The sequence below is a fragment of the Montipora foliosa genome, chromosome 11 (assembly GCF_036669935.1).
Source record: "Montipora foliosa isolate CH-2021 chromosome 11, ASM3666993v2, whole genome shotgun sequence".
In the NCBI taxonomy this organism is placed as follows: domain Eukaryota; kingdom Metazoa; phylum Cnidaria; class Anthozoa; order Scleractinia; family Acroporidae; genus Montipora; species Montipora foliosa.
Window position 1 is genome coordinate 49157857 of NC_090879.1, and position 15000 is coordinate 49172856.

A 15000-nucleotide genomic window follows, 5' to 3' on the forward strand; every position below is an offset into this window, starting at 1 on the left:
GACATTATTCATTACCAAGTTTATGTGAAAGTGATCCTGACTCCTTTCGACGAAGAACTACAAGTTTAAGGTTGTTTTATTTTTCATTGTAAAATCCAGTTTTCCTAATTTTCTCGGGTAATAATTATATGATTCAATATGGTCACAGTTGATCGCGTTCCAGAAATTCAATGAAGTTGAACGAAAAATACATGAAGTAAGCGACTGTCATTGTTCATTGCCTGAGGCATTTATCTACAGTAGGTTGAAGCTTTCCATGCGAAATGTTTTCCACTCGTCTGTCAGTAACTGTAAGTGAATTAGCTGCTTGCGGTCAATATCAGTTCATCTGACACTACAGTGTAATCTGTAATCGTTTTGAAACATTCAAAATACGCATTCTGGTTTTTTTAAACCAGCGAGTGACACGTCGCCCATCGATTTTTCAAGTGTGTTCTTGCATCGAGTACTCCAGAAGAAAGGGATTTATCTGAAGAAGCTGTTGAAAATACAAGTACAGATCGGAGGAAAGATGACTTGCTATGAGAAGGCTGGGAACGAATCAACGAATGCGACCAACAGCAGCTTATTCTCCCTGGCTCCTGAACCAGAAGCATTACGAATTGTTCGAGTTGTTGTGTTTGGTGTGATAGCAGCCCTCGCTTTGGTAGGAAACTTCGTGGTTTGTCGAGCAGTGTGGAGAGGCCTTCGTCCCAAGCCCTTCGCGCATTTCTTAGTCAGCAACTTGGCTTTTGCAGAAATCATTGGCATGGTTTGTTTATTGTTTACATTTCACTCTTACGAAGTCCCATATTCTTGGGAGCTGGGACCTGTGGCGTGCAAAATTCTGGAACCTTTGCAAGTAGCGAGTCTGATGGTCGTGACAACAACTTTAGCCATCCTTGCTGTCTATCGCTGCGTCGTACTCATCAAGCCAACGATGGCAAAACCCACGAACAGACAAACATGTTGTGTTATTGTTGTTACGTGGGTGGGCTCCTTGGGAATGTCAATTCCTGCAGGACATTTTCGGGTGGTAAATTCATACGGTCCCAACTGTGACATTCATCATTGCGAAGAAACCTTTCCTAAGAACCTAAGACACCATCAGAATACCTATTCCATCATCCTTTTCGTGATCAATTTTGCCATTCCTCTTTTGATTATGGCAGTTTCTTACTCGTTGATCTCTAAGACGATCAGGGAACATATCTTCGTGTTAAAAAGGGCTAGAGACGAGAGCTGCCAAGCGTTTTCGTCTGTTATAAAGTTCTCAGTGTGTGAAGAGGAGGAATTTCATCTAGCAACCATCAAAGATAAAGGTGGTAAAGGGCAAGTTGAGTTTGAGCATATAATCGATATCAATGAAGACAAGAACCAGAGAAGACAACAAGGCAAAGAACACCACCGACAGTCACTGGATGTGTACACCAAAAACACCGTGGAACTTGAGAACGATCTGCTCAAACTGGTGTTTGTACTGGTCTTTATTTTTGTCGTTTGTTATGTTCCATATCAAGTTCATTTTCTCATGATCGAATTTAACGTCGAGGCGCTCATGCTATGGCGCCACCGTTACACTTTGAGCAGAGTTGTTTTCACTCTTACTTGCTTTCCAAGCGCTTTGCATCCAATTTGTTACGGGACAATGAGCAAGTTTTATCATAGAACATTTTTGAGAATGATAGCTTGTAGAGATCACAAGCCTCGAAATGTATAGATCTAAATAAATTCACACTGAGTTCCAAGTAGCATAGGCTCTTGACCTAAGCCGGTTATTAGGATGTTACGTTACTCAGTAATCAATTAGACCAAGTTACCATGGCAACTTCTGTTTTTGTGTGCCCTTCTATTTGTACGAAAACAAAAAATCAGAGCAACATTTGCATCATAACCCAAGAATGCTATTCAACCAGTTCCATGAATGAAATAAATGTATATGTTTGAAAAGCGGGTTATAGACGAAAAGGATCCTTGCACTTTACGTGGACAATTACGTCTCGTACAGATGTTGTCGGTGAAATACGGTCTCACGTTGAATCCTTTCTTACCTAAGTTAAATTGGTGATCCTCAACTGCAGAATTCAATTCAATTCAATTTATTTCCTCTTGATGTAGTTACTTAGTTTAATTACATACATTTGTAGTTGCTGACGATGTTACTATTGTATTAGGTAAAAGAGCTTGAGCATGGTGGCCAAATAAACCATTCGGTTTCCTAGTTGGCCCCCATGTTACCTATTGATGTTACATTTGATACAGGCGAGGAAATACAAAGAGGACGGAAACAAAAAACATCATTAAAAATAATAATTATAGTAAAGTAAGATATAGTAGAGGTACGGTGGACAAGTCGAGAGATCATACTTAATTTAAAGAGACAGGTTTCTTTGAATATTGCTCTGAGAGTAAGAAATTTTTGATATTTTTAGAACAAGTGTACACATTCAGATCTTTAAGGTTTTGTGGGATAGACTTCCAAAGATCAATAGCTTTAAATGAAATCATTTATTTGCCAGTGTTCGTCCTCACACGTGGCTTACCCTGCCACTCGAATAAAGTTTTGGGTAGCTGGCTACGCGGTACGCAGAAACTAATTAATTCAAGTTGAAGTATGTAATTTATTCAAGAGAGTATTTCTCGTTCCAAAAACGCGAGTCGCGAAGTAAGCAGTGATCGATTGTGAATTTTACGGTTCGGTTAACTACTTTTTTCACGAGATCGTGTGAAGAAAACAGCCGCGACTCGTTTATTGATAATTAAGCCTGAGCGCTCGTTTCAGTGATTAGTCCTGAGCTCTCTTTTAACATTTTTACTTTCATTTTACGGTTCGGTTAACTACACTTTTCAAAATACCTTCTTCTCCTTCCATCTTGAATTGATTATCTTCCGCGTACCCAGCTTCTAAGATTCGCAATTATTGTTTCTTGAATAAATTACATACGTCAACTTGAATTAATTAGTACCGCTTAGCCGGCTACGCAGAACTTTGTTCGAGTGACAGGGTACTAGTTCTGCAATTACTCCCCTCATTTTACCTAGGTTGAATGATTAAAGCAGCTATCAACCCCCCAAAAAGGACTGAAAATACCTATACGTTCCCTCAAGCATCGTCTTAAGCATCTCAACACATCTTCTTAGTGTTCTATATCATCTTATTGGTTTCTGCATTCAAACACTTATCAACATGACAACATACTAGGGATCAAAGAACTGTACTATGCTAACTTGCGAGCAGGCTCTCCGAGGGAATGGGATTGAGGATAGCCGGAGAGAGAGAGCCTGTTCACAGGCTATACAGTCGAACCTCGATTATCCGGACTCGTTGGGACTACACGAAATAGTCCGGATAATCGAGGGTCCGGATAATCGAGAATATGAATATTAATGAGGAACAAAAACTGATTACATTAAGAAAGCGACATTTAATCGTTTGGAAAACAGTATGGTCTACATCTTCACTGTCCGTTGTGAATACCTGTACACGTGTCGGCAAACGCCATGATCTTTTCCTTGCTCTTGCGGATATCAGATATCTGCCGTTTACTAACGCCATATTCAGCTGACAAATTGGCTCCTTTTTCTTCTTTCTCTAATCGCAAAATTATAGCCTGTTTTTCTTTTATCGAAAGAACGGATCGCTTACGCTTCAAGGACATGATGATCGTGAATAAACATTCGTGACGTAGTGTAGCTTGTTTGCCGAATGAACCAATAGAGTGTGAAATTTCACTTAGCAACAAAGCAACTCTAAGCCAATCAGAACTCATTCGAAAGTTCTGCATTAGTTACGACGTGTGCAAGCGCTGCTTTATTTTGCTTTTTGCCGTGAAAGAGAAACAAACTCGCGTTTACTTTACTTTTCAACGCTGTAGTTTTTAAAAGAATATGGCTAGGGATCTTGATGATGACTAATAAATATTCATTTGTAAAAAGCTTTGAAATACAAAGCAATGTGTGGCGTTCTTTTCCAAATTGAAGCTTGATTGTCTCTGAAAAATGCATGGTTACCCTCAATTTTCTTTTTGGATACCAAGAGCACTTGCTAAGTTCTGCTTTCTCCGCATAGTTTTGAACCGAGCACTGAAAAATATCCCTGTATTAATAAGCACCACCCATAGGAAATCCAAGTATCTCGAGATGCGCAGAACGTATGCGCAATAACAATAGTAGGCACCGTCCTTAGCTTTGTAGTGGCACGTTTTGTAAGGGCGGTTTTAATTCACTCATTGGCATGAAAAAGTCCGAAAGTTCTGCATCCGAATAGTAAAGAGGTCAGGTGAGGCAACTAGCGGAAGTAAACTAAGAAAGCGTTAAACTGACAATGATTGGGACAAGACAGGAGATGACAACGCGCCTTGTTGAGTTGCTGGTAAGATTAAACTCGCTGAATTCAAGAGGAGGACATCATTAAGGGCCCTTCTTTATGGCTGACTAAAATAATCTTGGGAAGCTTCCAGTGAACTCTTGTTAGTTCGATTCCTTGGTTGGGGCTAACCGTCCAGTTTTAAGGTTCATATGATTAAGAGCTTTGTCCCTGTCAGTGTTCCCACAAAGAACCAGGATTCAGAAACCAGGTTTCTTTTATTAGGCCTGTTTCTCGGAAGTCGAGTCCCAAAGAGCTATTTGTGAATCTGTGATCCTGTTGTTTTTATTTGAAATTAAGAGGTTCTTGAAGGAGAAGGGGGAGGGTGGCACCTCATTTCCCAGTCCAAATTTGGACAAAATCCCATTCCCAGTGGCAAGTTTTCTTAGAAATCCCAGTCCCTGCTACTAAATGCCCAACCGGAGTTATTATAGGGAAAATATAATTTTAGAGCATCGATATGTTAATTTAATTAATTTCTTAAAACGAAGTATGCGATTACTGGAGAACGGAGGCCATAAAAACCGTAAGAGGTGTATTTTGTAGGTGCACGGGATTGCTCACCCAAGTGTCCGCCGAAAAAGGTCTGCCATCACCTGGCACATAAAAGCATTCTGAATGAATGAATGAATGAATGAATGAATGAATGAATGAATTTCTCTTCGTCTCCTTCAGAGTCACTGTCATCGTATCCTCACCAGTATCTTCCTCGAACTCTTCGCCCTCTTCACTAGACCCACAACAATTTCAAGGCAGAAGGTCTGCAAATCGGTAGCGTACGTTCAAGGACGTTTCAGTTCCTGTGCCTGACACCTTTACCATGTCGCTCTTTCCCAATACCTCATCTGAGCTTCTTTTCGAGTGATTGCATTGGTCGCAGTGGGTTCGAAGGAAGTCTATTTGTGCTAGGGAAGCCATATCAGAGGTAAGGAGCCTTGAGGTTAAAAAAACAAGTCTGTCAGTATCAGAAACTGAGGTCCTCCCTTTCACATGGCAGTGGCCAGGAATGCAAGAAGACCTCGTGAAATATATGATATCAGGAATTTTGAGCAGAACTAATACCTGATGACCTCTGATAATGCAAATCCCATTCGCACCATTCCCATTAACAAAATCCCAGGTCCCAGTGATCAAATCCAATTTTCTCACCTGACCGAAAAATCAGATCAATCCCAGCCCCCATTTGCCCCCTTCACGACCCTCAATTAATTCACGTCCGTGTAATCTGCATAGTATAGTGGTGTTCAATCTTATTATCGATTAGTTCTGTGTGTTCTTTCTTTGCCTTTCCCCGCCAAGATTAGCTTTCTAGATATCAGCGAGGAAAGTGATCTGCGGGGTGAGCTTTGGTGATATTTGAAACTTAACCAATATCCACATCTTTATGATAAAAATGTGGTTGTTGTTGTTGTAGTTAACATCTGGTCTTTTAACCCTTTGACGTCCAAACCGGACTAAACCGACCAGACTCGTCAATGGGGAACACCTGGGGGTCAATGGGTTAACATGTATTGTGAACGTGGCTTAAAGGTGGACACACACAAACAGGTCATCTTGCAGAGACATGTTGCAGCGACAACAAGGTGTGTAGTACACACTGAGGCGACATGCATTAGGGTCATATAGCGGGGACATATGGCAGGGACAAAATCAAAAAATTTGCACACACATGAAAATTTTGCGGGTACATGTACATGTAGGGATATGTTGCAGCGACGTGTCCCCGCGACGTATCCCAAGTTCAACTTGTGACTAATTGTTAATTATTTAAAGACGTTTTTAGTTTTTTTGCTATTTAATATTATTTTGAAGCCTCAAACTCAGAACGACCGAGTCTGCTGCAGAAGATGCTGTCCCTTCGCTTTATTGCGAAAACAACCGCACTCTGTTCAGGGGCAGCCAACGACCAATTTGTTGTAAAATGTATTATTATACCCCAGTTAATGAAAATAAATGTTATTAAGGCATTTTCAGGTGTTTTTCAGTGTTGCTGGGAAAACATTATCTGTTCCTTTTTCCCAGCAAGACACACAAGAAATTTCCCAGCTAGCTAGATAAAATTGGTTGGTTTCCCAGCCAGCTAATCAAATTTATTTCCCAGCCAGGAATTCCGCGCGCTTTCAAATCCCGCAATCGAAAACGACCGAACAAAAGCGACAAAACTGGGACAAAACAGCTTTTTTCCGCCTGCGCAATCCTCAGTCTTCAGAGTTTCTACAGCCAGCTCGGGTTGAAATGCTAGAAAAAGTCAGTAATTCCCAGGAAAAACCTCTATCAATAACAAAATTTCCCAGCCAGCTAATCGAAACACCTGTATTTTTGACAGCCAGCAAGATTCCTCTGGGGAACAGATAATGTGAGGAACAGATTTGTTGGGTGCCCCTGTCTGTTGCATCTTAGTCACAGATACCGTGTGAGAAATTTTTGATCTATTACGAATTGAAGGAAATATCACGCACCGAAGTCGAAACTCTCATCTCATTATTAATTTGGGCAGAAGTGCCATAAAATCAGTCTCCGAAGGCAAACGAAAAATTGCTCTCACAGCATTTGTGGAAGTACAATCCTCTATTAGGACTGAAAATTTTGGAAGCGATATCTTGAAGCGCGTTGGGACAGGAGGCCCGAGAAGTTGTAATTTTGGCGTCAAACCCAATTTCGTGTGATTGACGTGATATGTCAAACATTTTTCGCGCGCAAGTTATGGTGGGATGCAAAAGCGGGAAACAAAGAAAAGCGATTTTAGCAGCCTCGTTCCCAGGCTCTCTCTTTTTAGCTGAAAACTGAACACACACGATCCATTGCATTTTACTCTTATACTAGTTTTTATTTGCATGGTTGCTTAGTTACCTTTTACAATTTAATGTCATTGAAAAAATTGGTAAACGGTATTACAATACATCCCCATAATGAATAATCCACCCTACTTTATGCTCTGTTCGTTACTTCAATAGAAGTACGTTTGAAAAACTAGACTATTGGCTGCAAAAGTCTTTATCAAATACTTTATAAAATTGTACTCACTTGGACACTTTAGCAGTGTTTCCAACTTTTTTAAAAGCATACGAGGTTAATAATAATATTATGCTTTTTCTATTACATATTTACATTTACGTACTGTGAACAGTCTAATGACGAGTTTGGTAAATATTTTAAATTTTGATCTTTTTATAAAGGTATTCCACGAAGGAACATTAGGGAGCTTAAGCAACGACAACGGCGACGGCAACGAGAACGTCATCTCAAAATATAAATTTGCGTTATTTTAATCGCTTCGTGACTATTTCAACGTTTTTAATATGCCAAGGGTGTGGTAATTCCTCAAAGATGACACCAGTAGGAACGGCACTTTATTTTAGGAGAGAAAATGAAAATTTATCCTCAAGTGCTGAAGTTCTTCATAAAACCAAAAACTTGGCTATTTCACGTTGTTGTTTTGCTTACGACGGCAAAGAAATGGACAAAAGTGAAAAACGCACGTGCAGGGCGTGCAAAGCTATGGTTTTTACCCACTAAATATTCGATTTCTAAGATTTTTTGAGACTTGGGGTTTCCCAGTCAATCTTCTCTCACCCAGCACCAACCCCTCGTCCCCCCCACCCCCCCCCCCCAAAAAAAAAATCCTATTCGGCTATGTCTACGAGTCTATGAGACTTTGTCTCTCATTCTCTGAACTTTCTACAAGCAATCATTCTTATAAATGCTTTATGATAAAACTTGCTCATCATTCCATAACATATTGGATGTAAAGCGCTCGGTAAACAAGTAAGAAGGAAAACAAATCTGCTAAACGTGTATTTATGAGGCCACAGCATGAACGCCTCGACCTTAAATTCGATCATGAGAAACTGGACTTGAAAAGGAATATAACAAATTAGAAAGATTAATACCAAGGCATACACCATTCTCAAGAGATCGTTTTCAAGCTCAAAACCGCCTTTGTTGCTTTGTTTCTGCAACTCAAGCTCCTCCCGCGGTTTGTTTTCCGAGTTTCCTTTTTTTTCATCTTGCTCCTCTAGATTGACATGAGAGACAAACTTCTTTTGACCTCGCTTTTCCGATTTCTCTTTCCTGTTACCACTTTGTATATTCATCGGTTCAACTTCTTCCTTGTTTTCTGACTGTGACTGGCAGATCAAGCTACCTCTTTGTGCGATTTGAGATTCTTCGACACAAACAGAATACTGGGTGACAGAAGACAACGCCCTGTTCTGTTCGTCTTGAAGTCTTTTTATCACGAAGATATGTTCTCTGATTTTCTTGCTGACCAATGAGTAGCAAATCGCGATTATGACAAGTGGCAGAGCAAAGTTCAACACGAAAAGAACGATAGAGTAGGTATTCTGGTGGTGCCGGAGACCCTCAGGAAATAACTCTTCACAATAAAGAATTTCGCAGTTCTCACCATGTGAATCAGTCACCACACGATAATATCCAGCAGGAAGTGACAACCCAATGCACCCCAGCCAAGACAGAAGAATAGCACGACATGTTTGTTTACGAGTTGGTTTTGTTACCATAGGCTTGACAAGCAGAACGCAGCGATAAACAGCGAGAATGGCTAAAGTTGTCGTGACGACCAACAGACTTGATATTTGCAAAGGCTCCACAATTTTACACATGGTATGTCCCAGCTCCCACGAATATGGACGCTCGTAAGCGTGGAAGGTAAAAATCAAACAGATCATGGTGACGATTTCAGCAATAGCCATGCTGCTGACTAAGTAATGCGCAATGGGTTTGGGACCAGGATTTCTCCACACTGCTCGGTTTACTACATAGTTTCCAACCAAAGCAAAAGCAGCTATTACGCCGAACGAAACAACCCGAAGGATTCGCAGTGCCTCTGGTTCAGGAGCAGAAGAGGAAGTGATGTTACTTGCGACTGCCATTGTCTGATTAACGCTATTGCCAGGGCAAGGCATCTTCGGGGCTCAACACGAAGAGTTTTTGCTATAACCGGTGTCTTGAATTAAGAGGCTTTTCGTGGTGCTTTCGCTGGGCTCGAAAGGATGTGTCGAAGACTGACCATTACGCGTTTTATAAAGATCTGTTGAGGAAACAAAATTTAAATAAACACACTCTTCTTGCTTTTGTTGATAAAGCCGACACCATTTATGCTATCGTTGAAAAAGTAATACCGGATACATTGGCTCGTTTACTGCTCCACGAAAATGGCTCATTTACATCCTGTTTAACACCGTGTAAGGCAATATTCTCTCTTTTTATTTTGGTAAAACATCGGTTATTTAAAATGGCAAATGCAGTAATGACTCAAAAATTCCGGGAATGGCCCATTTGCACTGGCGTATTATTTTCGCCTTATGAACTAAAAGGCAATGATAAAGATTCATTGGTCCTCGCTGCAGGCCTATATTGGAAAGTCGGCTTTCCTATAGCAATCCGGTTGCATCTAAACAATGCCTTTTCGCTTGATATATTAGCGTTTCTTTTCCCAGAAGGTTTGTTTCATGACATATTGGTGTCAGTGAATTTGATAAGGAACCAGACCACCGAAAACGAGACCATCTCCGTAAATGGGATTTTTCGTGCTTCAAAAATTCACACATTCACTCAATTTCCTATCTAAACTGCAGGAAAGTAATTCAAAGGCAATAAGGGATTGTTTGACAACTCATTTATCGCACAGCAGTGTAAAATATTGATTATTCGTCACTTTCATATGGCGAGACACAGGAGTGTTCATTGTTTGAGCTTTGTCATTATGTCCTTGATTTGAAAGCCAAAAAAGTCGCCTTTTACAATTTGCTTTCTTAAAGGAAATTCCTGGTAATCCTAACACACTAAAAGCCGGATCTCTTAAAAATTCCTGCAGAGGTTTAAAGCTGATTGTTTTGCAATTAAAGGAAAACATTTTAGAATTTTCACTTGAAACCTAGCAAGTTACATTTTGTCCTGGATACCTTATTGACTGGATAGCTAAAACAAAAGGACCTTTTTTTCTCACTTTTAACTACGTCAGAGATATTAAACAAGCAACTGAGTCATGCAGAATACGGAATTAAGCCGGGGCTAACAAAACCACTTTCAAAGTCATATTCATTTTGGGCTGTTCTTTGTCTAAAAAAAAGTTATAAACGGGCAAGAGAAAAAGAAAAAACTTAAAGCATCCTTTTACCTGCAGCAAATCACTTCTTTAGAGTTCTAAAGGTAAAAATAGTGGTTGAAAACAGAAGTAGAATTCAAACTTTGTTCAAGTTAAATTGCTGGTCAATAGACGTTTGCTTGCATGAGCGAGTTTTGCTACCGTGATTCTACTGCGGCAGAACTTTTATCAACGGTACCTTATAAATTCTACCGTACTTACGGTTTGTCAAATCGGCCTATAGCACCGGATGTCTGTATCCATTAGTTTTCGCTGCATGTGTCTGTAATTTAACAGCCTGTGTGTTCAATTAACATAAACACCCTGTTGGTAAGTTATTATACGTGCGAAGGTCTTTTCCTAATTAATGCACTTTCAAGGTCAAATGTATATATATATATATTTAATATTTATAAATATATTTTAAAATTGTTTTGCTCATAATTGTGATTCTAGCACGAAATCTGCCGCTACCTTTTAGTTGAAATTTTTGTGAAAACGCGAAACCATGAAAGAAACAAAATCCGAGAAGAAGATAATGTATCTATTTTTCAAATGATGATTTTTTTTCTGTTATGACACAGGTATACTGAGCGAAGTCCCATTGCATTAATAGGAGTCACCAAATGAATGACCAGTTCCGATTAAAACCCCAGAAGCACAGGAGACCAGTGGGAACTTAGGCCATTAAGCTGCTAAGATTTGTAATCAGATATATCCCTTGCTATACTCCTTTTGGAGAAAGAAATGAAATGGTGGCGTTTTAAATTAACGGTCATTCAGGTAAAACTTAAGTGTCCCGCCTAACACCTGCGTCCGTCTATTTGTTTTCAATCGTGCATATTGTGGAGATTTGTTTTGTTAGAGCGAAGGGCTAACTCACGAAACGTCAGCTCAAACAACTCGTTTGACTAAAACTATGTATGCGAACCGAACGCGTTAATGTGGAAAATATTTAGACGACCCCGTAAATACCATTGTGTATCACAGTTTCAGTTTTGCTATTTTTGATTTACCACTTAAAATTTACTAGACAAGTTTGTGGAGATTGATCAGCTTATCTATATACTATATTTCTATATACTTGTGATAAGGAAGCCCATAAAGAACGTATAAAGAAACCAGTGGGTCGCTTATGGCATTTAATACATGATGCGCTTTTTTTTATTTAAGTCTGACACATTAATCTGGTAGTTGTATTAGAAAGTGAGTGGTGCAGAAAAGATGAGGAGGAATAAGTTAATGGCCAGGTTCGATAATTTTATCTTTGTTTTTAGAAACCTGACCTGTGAACACCGACTGATTTTTAAATAACAAAGCAGGCCGCCTTGTTAGATAAACACGGATGCTTTAAAGTATCTGATACTTATTGTGGCGCAGTAAGCTGGAAAACAAAGAGGGAGAAAATAAAGAGGGAAAGCATTGACTTTTACTGTGTTTTGTCAATAAGTGGCCCCTTGAGAAGACAGGTTTAAAAAACTGACATTTAAGACTTCTGCTTGGGGCCTTCAAGAGACGGATAGTGCTCCTTGCTTTCTTAACTTCTTTTGTATCTTTCCTTGTTTTCAATAAAAAATCGTTCCTTGTTTATGTTGGGGTTTGTTTTTCTTTCCCTTGTTTCAGTTCCTTTGTTTCGGAAATCCTTGGGCCGCTGGGACACTCTCAGGTTGTAAAATTTCTTGTCTTATAAAGAAAATTACTGATGACGCCAGGCAACTATCGCAGTAGGTAAGAGCCTGAGAGTCAAACATAGGATTTTTCGAAAAAATTATTTTCCCTTGATTCTCTTTAGGATTTCTGCGGGTACGTGTCTGTCTTATTTCTTAACCCGGTACTCTTTGTTAATTTGCTTGCTTATTCTTTTAGTATTGTAATCTTTCACTTGGAACAAATGAACATGCAACGTTTAGAGACATGCTAAGAAGCCGATAAGAAACAAGAAGTGCTCGTTTTGTGTCGGCAGGAAACAATTCTTATTGTTTTGAAAGATCTTTCACCCAACGACCGGATCTCTCAAAATTGCTCAGAGGTCTTTAAAATTTGTTTTAGCTAAAATGGTTTTCACCTGATTTAAACGCTCTTTTAATGAGTTTGTAGCCATCTGTTCCGATGTTCAAGGAGGATTTCAGGTCTGAAGAAATTTCTAGTTTAGTTGACTCGTCCAAAAGTTATAGCAATCGTGACGGGTCTGATAAAAAACTTAACACTTCCTCAGTCGTTCTTTTTTTCCCAAAAATTTTAGCCAGGGGACGTTTGTTGAAAATGTGATTCTCAAAAAAAAAACACACTGTCGAAAATGATAGAAGTAGTAAATCTTCAAATTTTATGCTATTTCCAATAGTACAGTTGACTCTTACTCGGCTCGAGCTCAGTAAAATTCTATCGTTCTTCAATGTGGTTTTGAAATTTCTATGCACTCTTCAGACTCTTCGCTGCTTTTTCAAAATAGTATGAAATCTGTTCAGAGAAATGTCCAAAATCATATTGCGCCTTCAAAGGTGACTCGGGGATATCGGAAAAAAATCCGAATACTCTTTCGCAGACCTCACGATTACCACTTCGGGTCAGGGTCGTAGTATTTAATGATTGAAGGGGGTAGTTTCTAAAGAAACTGTGGTGCTGCGTCGGTGGCGAGGTAGTGTACAAAAATTTTGCTTTTATCAACGGACTTGATAATGAAAATTGGCCACCGTACAGAGATTCCAAAAGCTGACGTTTCGAGCGTTGGCCCTTCGTCAGAGCGAATCGAGGAATTATGGGTTACGTGTAGTTTTTATAGTAGAGTAGGAGCTACGCTATTGGTGGTAACATGGCAACGTGAAAAATAGGAATATATTAGTTAAATGAAAAGCGTTCGTTAATACCTTGAGGATTAAGGGTGCCGATTTGGAAGATGAATTTTTGTTCCAGATTCTTGCGGCTTTCCGTCGTACCTAGATGTAGGGAAAGGCCGCAGATAGCCACATGTTTCTTAGAGTGATTAGGGAGATTAAAATGACGAGCGACTGGCTTAGATGCATCCTTGTCATTCTTCTCAACATCGCGAAGGTGTTCGCGGAATCGGTCACCTAGTCGTCTACCTCTCTCGCCTATGTATAATTTATTGCATAACGTAGAGGTTATGCAATAAATGACATTTGCGGAGGTACATGTGAAACGATCGGTGATCTTAACAGATCGCTTAGGTCCTGATATCTTGCTAGTGTTAACAATGAAAAGACAAGTTTTGCATCGTGAGCGCGCACATTTGAAAGTGCCGGGTTGCTCGTTAGTTTTGAGCGCGCTTCTTACTATGAGTTGCCTACGTTTTTGTCGCGTTTGAATGAAATAAGTGGAGGCTGCGAAAAGATTCTACCAGTCTCGGGATCATTTTGGAGTGATTTAAAATTATTAAGAATGATACTTTTGACTGCGTGATTATGAGGATGGAAAGTGAGGGTGAATGGAGTTCTGTCATTCTTATCTTTTTGTGACGTTTGTAGTGCTGACTGTCGATCAAATTGTTTGGCGCGATGATGGCCCGCTTTGACCACAGAGACAGGATAGCCACGTTTTTTGAAGAACTGGCACATCTCCTCTGATTTTCTGGAAAAATCGGAGTCATCACTACATAGACGTCGAAGTCTAAGAAATTGAGAATAAGGAATGGAGTTCTTGACCTGTGATGGATATGACGATGAATACAACAAATAACTGTGAGAATCTGTAGGCTTGTAGTACACACTGGTAAATAGCCCGTTGCCACTAATATAAACTTTGATATCTAGGAAAGTCAATGAAGTTTCAGAAGTTTCCGAAATTTCCTAGGTATATCCAGATATATTGCATCGGTGCTATTTCATCCAGCAGAGAACTCGATCAATTTATAACCTCCATCAATTCTTTTCATCCGGCTCTTAAATATACCTGGGAAATTTCGGAAACTTCATTGGCTTTCCTAGATATCAAAGTTTCTATTAGAGGCAACGTGCTATGTACTAGTGTGCACTACAAACCTACGGATTCTCACAGTTATTTGTTGTATTCATCGTCACATCCGTCAAGAACTCCATTCCTTATTCTCAATTTCTTAGACTTCGACGTCTATGTAGTGATGACTCCGGTTTTTCCAGAAAATCAGAGGAGATGTGCCAGTTCTTCGAAAAACGTGGCTATCCTGTCTCTGTGGTCAAAGCGGGCCATCATCGCGCCCAACAATTTGATCGACAGTCAGCACTACAAAAGTCACAAAAAGATAAGAATGACAGAACTCCATTCACCCTCACTTTCCATCCTCATAATCACGCAGTGAAAAGTATCATTCTTAATAATTTTAAATTGGTAGAATCTTTTCGCAACCTCCACTTATTTCATTCAAACGCGACAAAAACGTAGGGCAACTTTTTAGTTAGAAGCGCGCTCAAAACTAACGAGCAACCCGGCACTTTCAAATGCGCGCACTCAGGCGCGTAGGAGGGGGGGTTCGAGGGGTTCGAAGGAACCCCCTTTGGAGGTCAATAATGGAGGACTGAAAACAAACTGTTGATTTACAGCTTTTAGCAAATTGTGG

The 15000-nt window shown here is 39.8% G+C and overlaps 2 protein-coding genes across 3 annotated transcripts; one reads left to right on the forward strand and one right to left on the reverse strand.

Moving 5' to 3' along the window:
• Positions 1-203: 203 nt before the first annotated feature.
• LOC137975297 (neuropeptide Y receptor type 2-like) lies at positions 204-3929 on the forward strand. The gene has a single exon (XM_068822392.1). The coding sequence runs from the start codon at positions 512-514 to the stop codon at positions 1697-1699; it is 1188 nt and encodes a 395-aa protein (XP_068678493.1). The 5' UTR covers positions 204-511; the 3' UTR covers positions 1700-3929.
• A 4009-nt stretch (positions 3930-7938) lies between these two features.
• LOC137975316 (neuropeptide Y receptor type 1-like) lies at positions 7939-10610 on the reverse strand. 2 transcript variants are annotated; one of them, XM_068822411.1, is made up of 2 exons: positions 10485-10610; positions 7939-9395 (listed from the first exon to the last, which is right to left on the reverse strand). In XM_068822411.1, exon 2 carries the CDS (start codon positions 9268-9270, stop codon positions 8008-8010), a length of 1263 nt encoding a protein of 420 aa, XP_068678512.1. In that variant the 5' UTR covers positions 9271-9395; positions 10485-10610; the 3' UTR covers positions 7939-8007. The 2 variants fall into 2 exon arrangements, with proteins under 2 accessions (XP_068678512.1, XP_068678513.1); XM_068822412.1 differs by lacking the exon at positions 10485-10610 and adding an exon at positions 9487-9577.
• Between the last annotated feature and the right edge of the window lie 4390 nt (positions 10611-15000).

Coding starts and splice junctions, on each gene's coding strand:
- LOC137975297 (XM_068822392.1), top strand. CDS start 512: ATGACTTGCTATGAGAAGGCTGGGAACGAATCAACGAATGCGACCAAC.
- LOC137975316 (XM_068822411.1), bottom strand. CDS start 9,270: ATGCCTTGCCCTGGCAATAGCGTTAATCAGACAATGGCAGTCGCAAGT.